Source organism: Rhinocladiella mackenziei, assembly GCF_000835555.1.
Source record: "Rhinocladiella mackenziei CBS 650.93 unplaced genomic scaffold supercont1.5, whole genome shotgun sequence".
NCBI classification, from domain to species: Eukaryota; Fungi; Ascomycota; class Eurotiomycetes; order Chaetothyriales; family Herpotrichiellaceae; genus Rhinocladiella; species Rhinocladiella mackenziei.
The window spans coordinates 3,340,414-3,353,231 of NW_013550600.1; the positions used below are offsets into that span (position 1 = coordinate 3,340,414).

The 12,818-nt window shown below is 49.5% G+C and overlaps 6 protein-coding genes across 6 annotated transcripts; 4 read left to right on the plus strand and 2 right to left on the minus strand.

The window, feature by feature from the left end:
* Positions 1 to 338: 338 nt before the first annotated feature.
* Positions 339 to 2,914, minus strand: Z518_07703 (uncharacterized protein; the record flags this gene model as incomplete). The annotated part of the gene is made up of 2 exons (XM_013415831.1): positions 339 to 1,605; positions 1,653 to 2,914. The coding sequence occupies 2 exons, from the start codon at positions 2,912 to 2,914 to the stop codon at positions 339 to 341; spliced, it is 2,529 nt and encodes an 842-aa protein (XP_013271285.1).
* A 477-nt stretch (positions 2,915 to 3,391) lies between these two features.
* Positions 3,392 to 4,396, plus strand: Z518_07704 (uncharacterized protein; the record flags this gene model as incomplete). The annotated part of the gene is made up of 2 exons (XM_013415832.1): positions 3,392 to 3,481; positions 3,545 to 4,396. The coding sequence occupies 2 exons, from the start codon at positions 3,392 to 3,394 to the stop codon at positions 4,394 to 4,396; spliced, it is 942 nt and encodes a 313-aa protein (XP_013271286.1).
* Positions 4,397 to 4,917: 521 nt separating this feature from the next.
* Z518_07705 (uncharacterized protein) lies at positions 4,918 to 6,840 on the plus strand (the record flags this gene model as incomplete). The annotated part of the gene is made up of 2 exons (XM_013415833.1): positions 4,918 to 4,993; positions 5,051 to 6,840. 2 exons carry the CDS (start codon positions 4,918 to 4,920, stop codon positions 6,838 to 6,840), a joined length of 1,866 nt encoding a protein of 621 aa, XP_013271287.1.
* A 1,787-nt stretch (positions 6,841 to 8,627) lies between these two features.
* Positions 8,628 to 9,578, plus strand: Z518_07706 (uncharacterized protein; the record flags this gene model as incomplete). Its single annotated transcript, XM_013415834.1, has 1 exon — positions 8,628 to 9,578. One exon carries the CDS (start codon positions 8,628 to 8,630, stop codon positions 9,576 to 9,578), a length of 951 nt encoding a protein of 316 aa, XP_013271288.1.
* A 68-nt stretch (positions 9,579 to 9,646) lies between these two features.
* Positions 9,647 to 10,555, minus strand: Z518_07707 (uncharacterized protein; the record flags this gene model as incomplete). The annotated part of the gene is made up of 1 exon (XM_013415835.1): positions 9,647 to 10,555. One exon carries the CDS (start codon positions 10,553 to 10,555, stop codon positions 9,647 to 9,649), a length of 909 nt encoding a protein of 302 aa, XP_013271289.1.
* Positions 10,556 to 11,164: 609 nt separating this feature from the next.
* Positions 11,165 to 12,051, plus strand: Z518_07708 (uncharacterized protein; the record flags this gene model as incomplete). Its single annotated transcript, XM_013415836.1, has 5 exons — positions 11,165 to 11,175; positions 11,227 to 11,260; positions 11,332 to 11,449; positions 11,538 to 11,812; positions 12,022 to 12,051. 5 exons carry the CDS (start codon positions 11,165 to 11,167, stop codon positions 12,049 to 12,051), a joined length of 468 nt encoding a protein of 155 aa, XP_013271290.1.
* Between the last annotated feature and the right edge of the window lie 767 nt (positions 12,052 to 12,818).

The following is a 12,818-nucleotide window of genomic DNA, read 5'->3' on the forward strand; positions in this document are numbered from 1 at the left end:
AAAATCCCAGGTTCCTGTGCAGAAGCACCCACGTGGGGTTTTGTATACCTGCGTATTCACTGTTAGCTGCTCGCGCTTTATCAAGTCAACATGGTCCTCATACCATCGATCACCATGTCCCGCCATATCTATGAGATCAGGATCATTTTTGTCGCTGGTTTCAATGTGTCCACCATCGGCGCACATGACGATCGCTCTTCATCTCTCGATAGCTGCTCGCATGTTGGGGCCTGGCTTCGCTCAGGATATCCGTAAGAGGGGAAGAGCACTGAAAAGAAAACACTTTTTCGTGCTTTGAAAGTCGTCGTTAAAATGTTGTTATTGCCACCATCATCTTGCTACCAATGCGACTCTCGTCGTTGGTTGTGATCGCTCATGCGCCGATTGAAAAACTGCTCCAAATCCTCAGTCTCCGACAACTGCAATGCTTCTTCAACACTGCCCACGAAATGTCTCAATCCTCCACATAAGTCTACAATCCCACTCCTTTCAAAACTTTGAAACACTTTGCTTCGTCGGTGAGGTAGCCTGCAAAAAATGACTCGAATGCCTCGACTTACATATTCCTCCACGATTTCAGTGAAAACTTGAGCGCCGGAGCCATCAATCGAGGTGACACCGTGCACGTCGAAGATGATGTTTCTGTTGTTGTCTTCATGACGCACTCGTGGCAGCGAGGGATGAGCTGCATTCGTACCGTACTGCTCGAGCCTTCGCAGACGTGTCTTCAACTCTCCCGTGTTGGCGAAAGTCAGTGGTTCCGGAATTTTGACAATGAGACATCCTTCAATGTACTCGATATTTTCTGGCACAAATTCAGCATTCTCGAACCGGTCTGTGGTTCCGGGGACTTTGCCCAGAATTTGGATCCTCGGCTTGGTTGCATGTCGAATCAGTTTCAACAATGAGAGTCCGATACCCAGGGCAATTCCAACCGACAAGGAATAGAATACGGTTGCCACAAAGATGATGGTCATCAGCGATAACTCCGTCCAGCCCCTAATCTTGAGGAAGAATTTGATGTCGTGAGGGCATTCTTCGATGAGCGAATAGGCAACCACGGAAATCATGGCCGAAAGTACTCCTTTCGGCAGATAGTAGAAATACGGAAGCACAAATAGGACACATATCATAGTAATGGCACTGAGAAGAATGCTGCTCATTGGCGTAGTCCCTCCAGTCGAGGCATTGACCTTGCTTCTTCCATATCCACCAAACGCAGGCAAGGCCATAAAACAGCCCCCGACGATATTGGCAGTACCTAGAGCGATCAATTCTCGGTTGGCGCTCAAGGTCATGCCTTGTAAACCGTGGGAACCTTCACCTAAGCTTTTAGCGGCCACGGAAGATTCGAAAAACCCAAGTAAGGCAATCAGGAATGACGTGCTCAAAGCCGTGTCGATGTGCTTCATATGCCGGAACTGAAATGGCCAGTGAAATGGAATTGCTGTTCCACCCGATGACTTGACATCACCGAGAATATCAAGGCCTTTTTGGTCCCAAGCAAATGCCCAGGCAAAAACGGCAGAGAGAGCAACGACAGTGAATCGGTCGGGAAAGTAGGCCACCCAAGGATAGCGTGGTTGGAGTGCCCGTTTGAGCGTTCTAAATCGTCAGAGTCATGAAAGGATACGGCTATTATTCAAACGTACCGGAAAATCATAATGATGGCGAAGCTCGTAAACGATACCGCCACGGTCAATCCATGGGACTTTCCAACATTTCTTGCGAGAAACACCAGTTTCTGGGCGCTGCTTCCATGAGACACTTCACCGTCGTCCCTGGCCACCTCGGCCAGACCCAATTCAGGAATCAACTGATCAACCAAAATGACGAAGCCGATCGCGCTGATGAAGCCCCGAAGAAAAGGTCGGCTAAGGACGCCGTCGAGAAATCCAAGACGACAGAGACCGGCCACAAAAATAACAGCGCCAGCCATGGCAGTTACAACACCAGCAATCTGCGCGTTGAGGATAGCATCATCATCCTCCGAATTGCCTTGAGCTATACAGGTTTTCACCACTTGGCCGACCAGTAAAGAACCTGCCGCCTCGGGACCCACTACCATTTGTGGGCAAGTTCCGAGGAACGCGTAGATCAGGGGATTGAACACAAAAGAATAAAGCCCATTGATGGGAGGGATATGACTAAGATTGGAGGCGTATGACAACGACATGGGAATGTAAAAAGATGCCATGGTGAGAGCTGCAATCAAGTCGCCACGGATCCACTTCCACTTGTATTGACGAACCCATTTCACAAAGGGAAAGTAGTATGAGAAATACATGAATCTCGGACTTTTGATTCCGTGTTTCTTGGCAAGCCATCTCGTCGTGCTCAGGCTCTTACTGCCAACCAGAGAGTCGGTCACAAAGTCGCCCAAGATTCCACGAGCTGGATCTCTTGGGCTACCGCCTTCACCGATATCACCTGCATACAGACCAAATGGGATGGACGTGCTGTCAATGCTGCTTCTGTTGCTTCGGAGTGATGGGGCTCGGGGAGAAAATGTGCCATGGTTACAGTTTCTCAGCCCACAGACTCGATTGTGATGATAGTTGCCGAGTAGTTTAGTCCTCTCATTCAGTTGTTGAGAGGTTGGCTCTTCAATCTGCCCTTGAACATCTTGACTTTCTTCATCCCGTACAGGACCAGGACCAGGACCCGGCTCAGCCATGATCGGTATGTTCGATACTGGCCCAATGGCCGGGGGAGAGAGATTCAAGTCATTGTTTTGGCCCGCCTCTTCATTTGACTTGGACCTGGCCATCCTATCCTCTGGTGACATGTTCGTGGCCTTCCGCAGCCGGCTGGGAGTGAGGGGAACATGCTGGGTTCCAGACCAAGTGTTCTGGTGAGAAGGTCTCCGTGGGGATGATGGAGGACTCGATGCCGAAAGTCGGCGATCTGCCATGTTGCTTGGAAGTCGAGGAGGCGCGGCCTTGGAAAGATTGGCCGGTGTTATCGTAATTTCATGGCTTTGAGCAGCTACATCGAGTCGAGTCTTTGACCAAAAATTCTCAGTCGAGAGGTGGGCGATGCTGGAAAATGCGTCAACGTGTTGCAGGAGCGAATCAGCAGGCCAGGAATAGTCATGTGAGATGACGTCTCCCCGTTGGTCAATCAGCCGCCAAGAGGGTGGGCTGAAGTTTCGGCTTAGCGAGATCGGCCTAGCGACAAGCTTCATCACCACGTGATTCCGCCACTAATAGCTTTGCTTGACCGTAGCATTTGCTGGGCAAGCTTTTAAAAAAAAAAATGTGTTCCGCCGCACTCGATTGGCAGTCCCGCATATGGTCCAAAGCGGCATCCGAGTCACAATTTAACACATTAAAGCCCTGAAGAAACACTCTCATATTCCGCACCCACAAGCCCCACTATAACCGCCATCATGTCGGACCCGGACTCTTTGACTAACTGTCGCTTCTATGAAGAAAAATACCCGGAGATCGAAAGTTTTGTCATGGTAAATGTGAAGCAGGTATGAGATAGTCTCCTCAGATATCTCCCGGCCAAGTGGCAATTCTAACAACTCGTGAAACAGATAGCAGAAATGGGTGCCTATGTCAAGCTGCTCGAATACGACAACATTGATGGCATGATCCTTCTCTCAGAACTCTCGCGAAGACGGATCAGGTCGATACAAAAGCTCATCAGAATTGGTCGCAATGAGGTGGTCGTCGTGTTGCGAGTGGACAAGGAGAAAGGATATATCGATCTCTCTAAACGAAGAGTCTCTGCCGAAGATATCGTCCGCTGCGAAGAGCGATACAACAAGAGCAAGTCGGTCCACTCTATTATGCGTCACGTCGCAGAAAAGACAAAAACACCCATTTTGAAATTGTACGAGGATATTGGCTGGCCACTAAACCGAAAATATGGGCACGCAAATGATGCTTTCAAACTCTCCATCACAAATCCGGATGTATGGAACGATGTCACGTTCCCAAATGATGTGGTCAAGGAGGAATTCCAATCATACATCAGCAAAAAGCTGACGCCGCACCCGACAAAGGTGCGTGCCGACGTGGAGGTGACCTGTTTCAAATACGACGGAATTGATGCAGTCAAGGAGGCACTGCGAAAAGCGGAGGCCAAGAACACTCCGGAAACGCAGGTGAAGGTCAAACTAGTATCCCCGCCACACTACGTCTTGACGAGTCAATGTCTAGATAAAGGCATGGGCATTCAGTTACTAGAACAGGCGATCCATGAGATCGATGAGAGCATCAAGGAGGCAGGCGGTGGCTGTGTGGTGAAGATGGCACCCAAGGCTGTGACAGAGCACGACGACGCAGAGTTGCAAGCCCTGATGGACAAGAGGGCCAAGGAGAACGAAGAAGTGAGCGGCGATGAAGACTTGAGCGAGAGTGACGAGGGACCAGAGATCGTATAAGTATTCATTGGCCACGGCGTCTACGGTTCATGCATTGTTCAAGGAAGAAAAGCATTACCAGCATTTTTGGACGACTGAAAGCTCAGCTGATCACTGCACCCACGTAGGATAAGAAAGAATATGATATTTCGAATCCTTGTTGTTTCTGTTCAGTGAGTCTCGTCTTGCCCGTAGAGGATTATGGTCGGCAAGGCTGGAACGGAAGGGGTACCTCACGGGAGTGACTAGCGCCGGGGGATCCTCCCAGAACCTGATTTTCACGCCGTCATCATGTCCAAGTAAAGTGCCCCGTGCAAAGGCCAAGGGTGCCAAAAACTCAATTGTAAAGTTAACACTCTGAGCTCCCCAGCCGCAGAGTATTTATTGTCCTGTCCTTCTCTGCTGAGCTGATCTTTCCTGATGCTCCGGGAGCCTCCTTGAGCTGTTCCCAAGCTCCAACAACCACGTTCGTCCGCCAAAGATCCCCAAACAGAGAGTAGCAAAATTCTCTGAACTGTTTGCGAGTTTACCAATACGTCATCATGGTGAAATGGGCCCAATTGTTTGGTGGAGACCGACAGCGGGATTTGCCTCATTTGAGAGACGAGACGCGGAGATGTGAGCGATTCCAAGCTGCTTGTTCCGTGTGACGATCATTAAACTGATCCTGGATAGTGCTTCCTACCCATAGCTCTGATCTCCCGGCGTCTGCCTTTCCCGCCAAAGAAGTCACGAAGGTGGCTCTACGTTTGAAGTACCAGATTGAGGAGGTCATACCCATTGAACTCCCGGAAGAAAAGATCACCGCTGCAAATAGCTCCATCGTCACGAAGAAGGTCGTCCAGACAGCTAAAGAGGCCGGCGGCAAGGAGTATGCAGCATGCGTGGTATACTGCCTACTCGTTTGCAAGAGATGGTTCAAGCGGCAAGCAATCTTGGAACTGTGGGACGCCGGCCTCCATGAAGTCCGAGCCGTCGCTTGTGAAATAATTGCGAAGCGGATCATCGAAGGCGAGGAGAACCAGGAATACCTGATGCAAGAGGTGCTTTTGAAGAGATACTCTGTGCTTCGGAAGGAAGAGGAGACACAGCCAGCCAATGTTATTGAGAGAGCTGTCGACTTGCACTGCCTGACCGTCATCGGGTCTTCGGGATACCAGAAATGCATCAAGTATCTTTGGCGTGGCTGGATTCACCAGGACGACAAAGATGCTGACACCTACATTTTCTACAAAGACCGCGATAACACCAGTTACTGGGCCCATCTCAATCCTGACCGGATGCGAGCCCCCATTTACCAAAATGTCGTTCAGATCTCTATCTCCCTCATCTACTTGGCTCTCTATACTGGAGCTGTTAACACGGTTAATGAAGACGGTGATCTCGACGTTGTGGAAGGTATCCTGTATGTTATGACATTCGGCTTCATATGCGACGAAATTGCCAAATTCTGGAAAGTCGGATTGTACTACTTCGGATTCTGGAATGCCTTCAACAACTGTCTCTACGCTTTACTGACAGCGTCGTTCATCATCCGCATGATTGCACTGGCTCATTCACCGGATGAAGATGACGAACGCCGTCGAGAACTCAATCGGCTCGGCTACCATATCTTCTGCTTCTCCGCCCCGATGTTCTGGATGCGGTTATTGCTCTATCTCGACACTTTCCGCTTCTTCGGAGCAATGTTGGTGGTTCTCAAAGTGATGATGCGGGAATCTATCATCTTCTTCGCATTGCTTGTCGTGGTCTGCATCGGCTTTCTGCAAGCGTTCATCGGTCTCAATCAAGTGGAAGGTAATGACTCAATCACCACGTTCATCCTGACTGCTATGGCCAACTCTGTTATGCAATCTCCTGAATTCGACGGATTTGACGAGTACGCCCATCCGTTCGGTTTGATCTTATACTACATCTTCACCTTCGTAGTGATGGTCATTCTTCTCAACATCCTGATTGCGCTTTACAACAGCGCGTACGAGGACATCACGGAAAACGCCATTGATGAGTACATGGCCATGTTTGCGCAGAAGACGCTGCAATTCGTCCGAGCCCCTGACGAGAATGTGTTCATTGCCCCGTTCAATCTCATCGAGTTACTCTTCCTCATCATCCCTTTCGAGTGGTGGATGGACTCCTACCACTACGAGAGACTGAACAACTACGTCATGGGTGTCATCTATTCTCCTCTACTGCTCATCACAGCAGCTCTGGAGTCCATGGAAGCGCGGTCAGTTAGGGACAACCGTAAGAGAGGTGAGGAAGACGACGACACCATCGAAGAGTGGGAGGAGCTCGACGCTGAGATGAATTTCGCCGACGAAGGCTGGGACGAGAAGGTTCAAACATCAAAACCCATCGTCGAGGTAGACGCCGACGTCGTCGAGATCAGAGAGCTCAAGGAGGAAGTCAAAGAGTTGAGACAGATGATCAGAGCAATGAGTGCCGAGCCGGAAGAAAAGTAGCTTTTCTTTTCTCAAGTCCCACGGCCTTACGTGGTTAACGTTTCCGAGACACAAAGCCCAAAAACCAAAAAAAAAAAAAAAAAAAAAAGGCAAAGAGAAACAGGCTCGCTGAATTGCTTTTGTTTATGAGTCTATGTCCCTGTTTCGCGCTGCGTGCGTGCGAGTTGTGTCAAGTAATGCCTGGATGCATGACGTTCAAATCATTGCAGATAACGACTGAGATCCTTCAATACTAGTATCTATTTTGGAAGGGTGGGAGGAAGGTGAAGATTGTAAATCCATCGACCCTGTCAATGAGATGAAAGGCAGCGAAATCAAAGAGGGTGTTGAAGATTCGAAATACAAAGCGCCTTCTCCTCGTCTGCTTGATAACACATCCCTATGAGTGTCGCAAATGGAAAGATAGTCAATCACCGTGATATCTTCTGCCTAGCTGGTTGGTTGGGTCTCTTGCAAGCATCTTGCTCATATATGTTGGTCAATTTATAAATGGATAGCAGGATGAAAAGAATGCGAAAGGCAAACCAGGAAATAACCGTGACAAAGAGAGTGATTGAGGAAGGCCTGAATGAATTACAAGTCGCCAGGTCTGGCTCGGATCTCTCAATGAGGTACAAAATTTGATCTCTTTGGCCAAATGATATCCCTTTTAGCCCCAAGATGGTCCAGAACAGAGAGATCCTCTGACGGGCAAGAAAATCTGGGACACTGGAAGGTGGTCGACATATGGTTCTGCTCCGGAGCGAGCGTTGCTTTGGCTTGATCGAAGGAAAACAGACATTTATCATGAGACGTGACTCGGCGATTTGATACCGTCGGTCGCGCTGGCCATGTCGTTCTCGCGACATCGTCACTGCGCGCTGGAAAGAAAAAAGATGCTGGAAAATAGCTGGGACGACTTACCTGGCTGGAAATGGAGACATGAATCCCCTTCACAAGAACCTCTAGATCCAAATGGTACGGTACTTACTCCGTCCGAAATCAATGCATTTGAGGAGATCCTACCCCAAGCACTCGAAGTTATATGCTTCTCTCTTCAGCCCTCTTGTCGACCTCACCTTTGAAATGTCACCTCGATGCGAGGAAGAACGCAGTAGTTACGAAAATAACCACGGAAGACGTCGCCAGTTGACCCCGTAACGCTTAAGACGATCCTCTGCTCGAAATGATGAAATGCTTGAGGAGGGTTGAGAATATAGGGATATAGGCACAGATGACTAAGTCGACCGGGAAGTCTCTAGGGAGAGAAGGAGCCTACTTTGAAGTCTGACTCTACAACAGCCAGTATCTTGAATTACTCGTCGAAATGACCATGATGTGGATGGCGAAGATAAGCTTTCCAATTTTACGCCATCAGTGTAATGCCTTGGTTCTGATATCATAGAATTTGCATGTCATCTGCTTCTGTGCTCATGCTGTTTTCCCACGGTCACAGTAGCCATGCTCTGGAAATGCATACCCGCTTATATGAGGATGGTATTTGCAGGGTGGCAATAGAAGAGATTGTGCTGTTCTACATGGAGAACTACCATAGTGTGAGTCTAAGCCAGCTCGTAACCAGAGAATCTGCTCCAGAACAATCCTTGATCACATCGTCTTGTTCATGTTTGATTCCCTAGCAATGAAGTGAAACAGAGGGTTATTGGTCCAAATTTTTTAAGGCGGAGAGGGCATCTGAATGCTCCGCACTCCGCAGATTTAACAGAATATTCGAAGAACTCGCCAAAAATTAGCTCGTTGGATGAATTCCTTCCAAACCATCACCATTCTCATCTCTCACAATCGAAATGACTGCCACAGTACCTGTGCTGGCCGAAATCACATCGCGACGACAAGATGAACCATTTCTTCCGTTACCGTTCACCGGCACCAATCCTCCACCGGAACTTATAGCCCAAGGGGCCGAAGCATTACTCTACCGGACTCATTTTCTCTCTCCCTCAACCCCAGCTGCACTTAAAGTCCGGCCGAGCAAGCCTTATCGGCACCCAACCCTTGATGCCCGGCTGACCAAGCAGCGTGTTCTCGCAGAGGCGCGAGTGCTAGTCAAACTCTCTGCATTGGCGAGTGATCCTACAAACGAGATTCATGTCCCCGTCGTCCTGGGTCTAGAGTGGGACGCGGCCAGGAAAGTCAAAGGATTGACTGAGGATCGACGAGGTGTGAACACGGCTAGTGGTGGAGGACGAGCATGGCTGCTCATGGAATGGATTGAAGGTAAGAGTGTCAAACAACTGTTACAGGAGTGGGATGCATGGTTCACGAGCGTGGATTCACGTGTTTCGGCGGAAGAGATTGCCGCACAGGAACAGGAGGTGAAGAAGCTGCTGCGCAGGATTGGAAGGGCTATTGGTTCAATGCACAATAAAGGCGGAGTAATTCACGGTGATTTGACGAGCAGCAATATCATGATCCGACCGTTTGCCGAAGCCTCCCGGCCGAATGGAGAGGATGCGACAGACGAGACAATTCCAAAACCACCAGATCTCAGGGGGGAGATTGTCCTGATCGATTTTGGACTCGCCACGCAGTCAGTACAAGAGGAAGACCGTGCTGTGGATTTGTACGTTCTGGAACGAGCCTTTGATTCTACACATCCAAGGCAGGAGGGCTGGTTTGACGCTGAAGTGCTACAAAGTCAGGACGGATACAGAGGCAGTTTTAAAGGTTCCAATGCCGTACTGAGACGACTCGACGACGTCAGATTGAGAGGCAGGAAGAGAAGCATGATCGGTTGAAATGGACACAATATTTGGCCAGCCAACGCCATGCTAATATGAAGAGACCTCTAGGATGGCCATTTTTGTCACGCGCTCTCGGCCGACCTTTCCTCGATGCAGGAACCCAGCTGGGCAACAGCGAAATATCCTTTATTCTCAATCACCCCCCGATTCTTCACCACGGCTGTGTATTTGACGACCCACTGTGGCTCGATATCGCCCTTCAGCCCGGGTTCATCGGCCCCAGCGTCCGGACGGGCGGCGATGATCCCGGCACCTTCATTCTCTGGACCTAACAGCTCCCTCGTTGTCCCGGGTGGCAAGATATCCATACAATCTGTGTGGGTGAGGAGCTCAATCTGATGGTCTTTAGCGTACATGATGAGAGATTTGGGCACAACACAGCAGTCCTTGACATTGATCTGGTCCACGGTCGGCCGCACTCTCACTTCGGGCAAGAACTTGCTGAGTCGCTCGGAGCTGAATTCTGAGACGCCGAGTTGAGATATAATGCCTTTCTCATGCAACGATTCCAGGACCTGCCATGTTTTGATCTGTGCTTCGAAGCCCTGGGATTCGTCGCTTTCTGCGCTCTCGGCTTCATCCCCGGAGATCTCCTCCTCGTCGTCGGCGTCGAAGCTGACGCCGGGATAACTCACAACCAGCAAGTCGATGCTGTCAATACCGAGCTCTTTTAACACCAAATCAATTGCTTCCCGGGTATGTCCGCATCGTCTGGAACTCGGAATGGAGGGCAAAAAGAACAGCTTCACGGTGACGTCGTACGAGTCGCGGGGCTCGACGAGCGGTGTGGGCTGCCAGGAGGGGATGTAGAGAGTGTCATCTTCTCGGGTGGTCCAGCGTGTATAATCGGAATTCGCTGCATTAGCGGAGTGGTGTTGGGAGGATGCGAAGTTGGAGCGCAGCGAGTTTATGAGCTCAATGTTGGACTTGGAAGATAACGGACGCCGCACTATGGATTGTCCCGAGGACATTATATTTCTGTTCATACGTTTAGTCACTGTCAAATTCCCAATGCGGAAGCGGACTTTGCCTACGAGGTTGAGAGAATCAACTTCATGCTGCCGGTGCTGCGTGGTGAGGATCTTCTTGCAGGTGGCCAACTGCGATGCTCTCGCTCGTGTGCAGATTGTGCGATTTGAAGAATTAGACCCTAACGACGCTCGGTGTATACTTGGAGCGATGGGATATTTCTCAGAACGAAAGTCTGAACTGGTCAATCGGACCGAACATCGAACTCGCCGTGGGGCTGGCAGGCAAAATGTATGCTTATGTAATTTACTTGCGCTTCCCCCCCCGGGATCTAGTATTAGCAATCGTTGAATCGCCTTTGTAGCGGCATAGTGAACAGGAATTGGTCTGAGAGTTGAATACAGAACGAGGAATCAACATCAAATGTTTGAGGAATAATAAGTCATGAAAAGTTATCAGGTAATCGGTATGGCACACAGCAATGAATGAAGCTGGCGGCCGGCGCGGCTTGGCCGCAGTTTTCCTGACCCGCTTCCACTTTTTTGAACGTTGCAGTGGTCAAGTTTCCCTCTTTCTCTTCCCAACTCTCTCAGGAATGTCGTGGGCGCAAGATGGCCATCAAGTGAGGCTCAACTATCCTTTGACAGCCATTAAAATACTAACCTTGAGATAGCTACCTCATCTTGCTCTCCCGACAAGGGAAAGTGGTACGCACAGTTTCAAAGTCTTTGCCAGGTTGCCCACCGCAGTTCGTTGGCTGATTTCCATCTGCAAATAGAGACTGGCAAAATGGTTCACCACTCTTTCACCCAAAGAGAAAGCCAAAATCATTAAGGATGTCTCCCAACTTGTTCTCTCTCGGCGGACGCGAATGTGCAATTTTCTCGAGTACAAGGGTTCGCCTGCTCCCGTCGTCTCCTTTCCTTTCTCCTGACTGTGATTGCGTGACTATCCGGAAGCTGACCATCTCTGATTTTTCATCAGACACTAAAGTTGTCTATCGGCGTTATGCATCTCTCTTCTTCATCGCCGGCTGTGCATCCACGGACAACGAACTGATTACCCTCGAGATCGTTCACCGATACGTGGAACAAATGGACAAGTACTATGGCAACGTGTGCGAGTTAGACATTATTTTCAACTTTCAAAAGGCATATTTTATATTGGATGAACTCCTGCTGGCTGGCGAAATGCAGGAAAGTAGCAAGAAAAATGTCCTGAGATGTATCAGCCAGGAGGACAGTCTGGAAGATATGGAGGTAAGTCACTCTACATTTGTCACCATCCACGTCGCACGATGGCCCGGTCGCCTGGAAATATACGTATCGTCGCATGACATGGTCATTTCCCGCTGTAAGCCCTTGCCCACTCTCATACCCACCAGTCCATTGATGATGTCATTATTTGAAATCCCTCCCGATTTTTCGCTGCGTGTTTCAAACTGATCACCCATTCTATGTATATTCAGGTCGAAGAAGATGTCACGAAACTCATGTAGAACATGATGCTGAAAGGCGTCGAGACATCCGCCGACGCCACGGTGATTCCGATATCATGAAGACGAACTTGATCCAGTTCCTTGCCATGCCCAGATCGCACGTCGCAAACATTGCCAAAAATGACGAGAGACACCGGATAGTTGACGCATCATTCTTCTTCAGGTCACCGAAGCAGCTCTCAAACAGGGTGGTTTGATCTAGCCTTCCACCGTATCGGTTTCGGGAGTTGAGGATGGAAATGAGGGTAGGCGTTTGCGAAAAGATATATGTGGGAAACAGATATGGACCTTGCAAACAAGGTCTCTTCTTCAGTTGCCAGATGCAACAGAAGTTATCAATGTACCATTGACGAGGGCGATGATATAATCAAGCATGTTCAGACTATCTGTTGCGGTTGTTGGCTAACGCGAATAGCACCTCGGGGATCGTGTTGTGCCGTCTCCTGCACGCCCGCTCTGAAACTGACTTCATCAGCTACAATTGACTCCATCATTATACCAAACCTTCGATGCCGTGAGTATAAATCCATTGTCATCGCTCGCCTTTGTGCATGTTCAAGGTGCGGTTGGCGATTGGTTGCTTCGGGGGTTCACGTGATGATCCTGCCGTGGGCTTGTCGCAGTCGTCAACCGCCAACTTTGAACCTCAACTTGGACCCTGGCTCAACTTGGTATCTCCGCCGCCTTCCAATTTCACCTCACTTCATCAACTTCAGCATCTTCAACGTCATCTATTTGCCATGGGACGCGATTACTTCCTTGTGGCC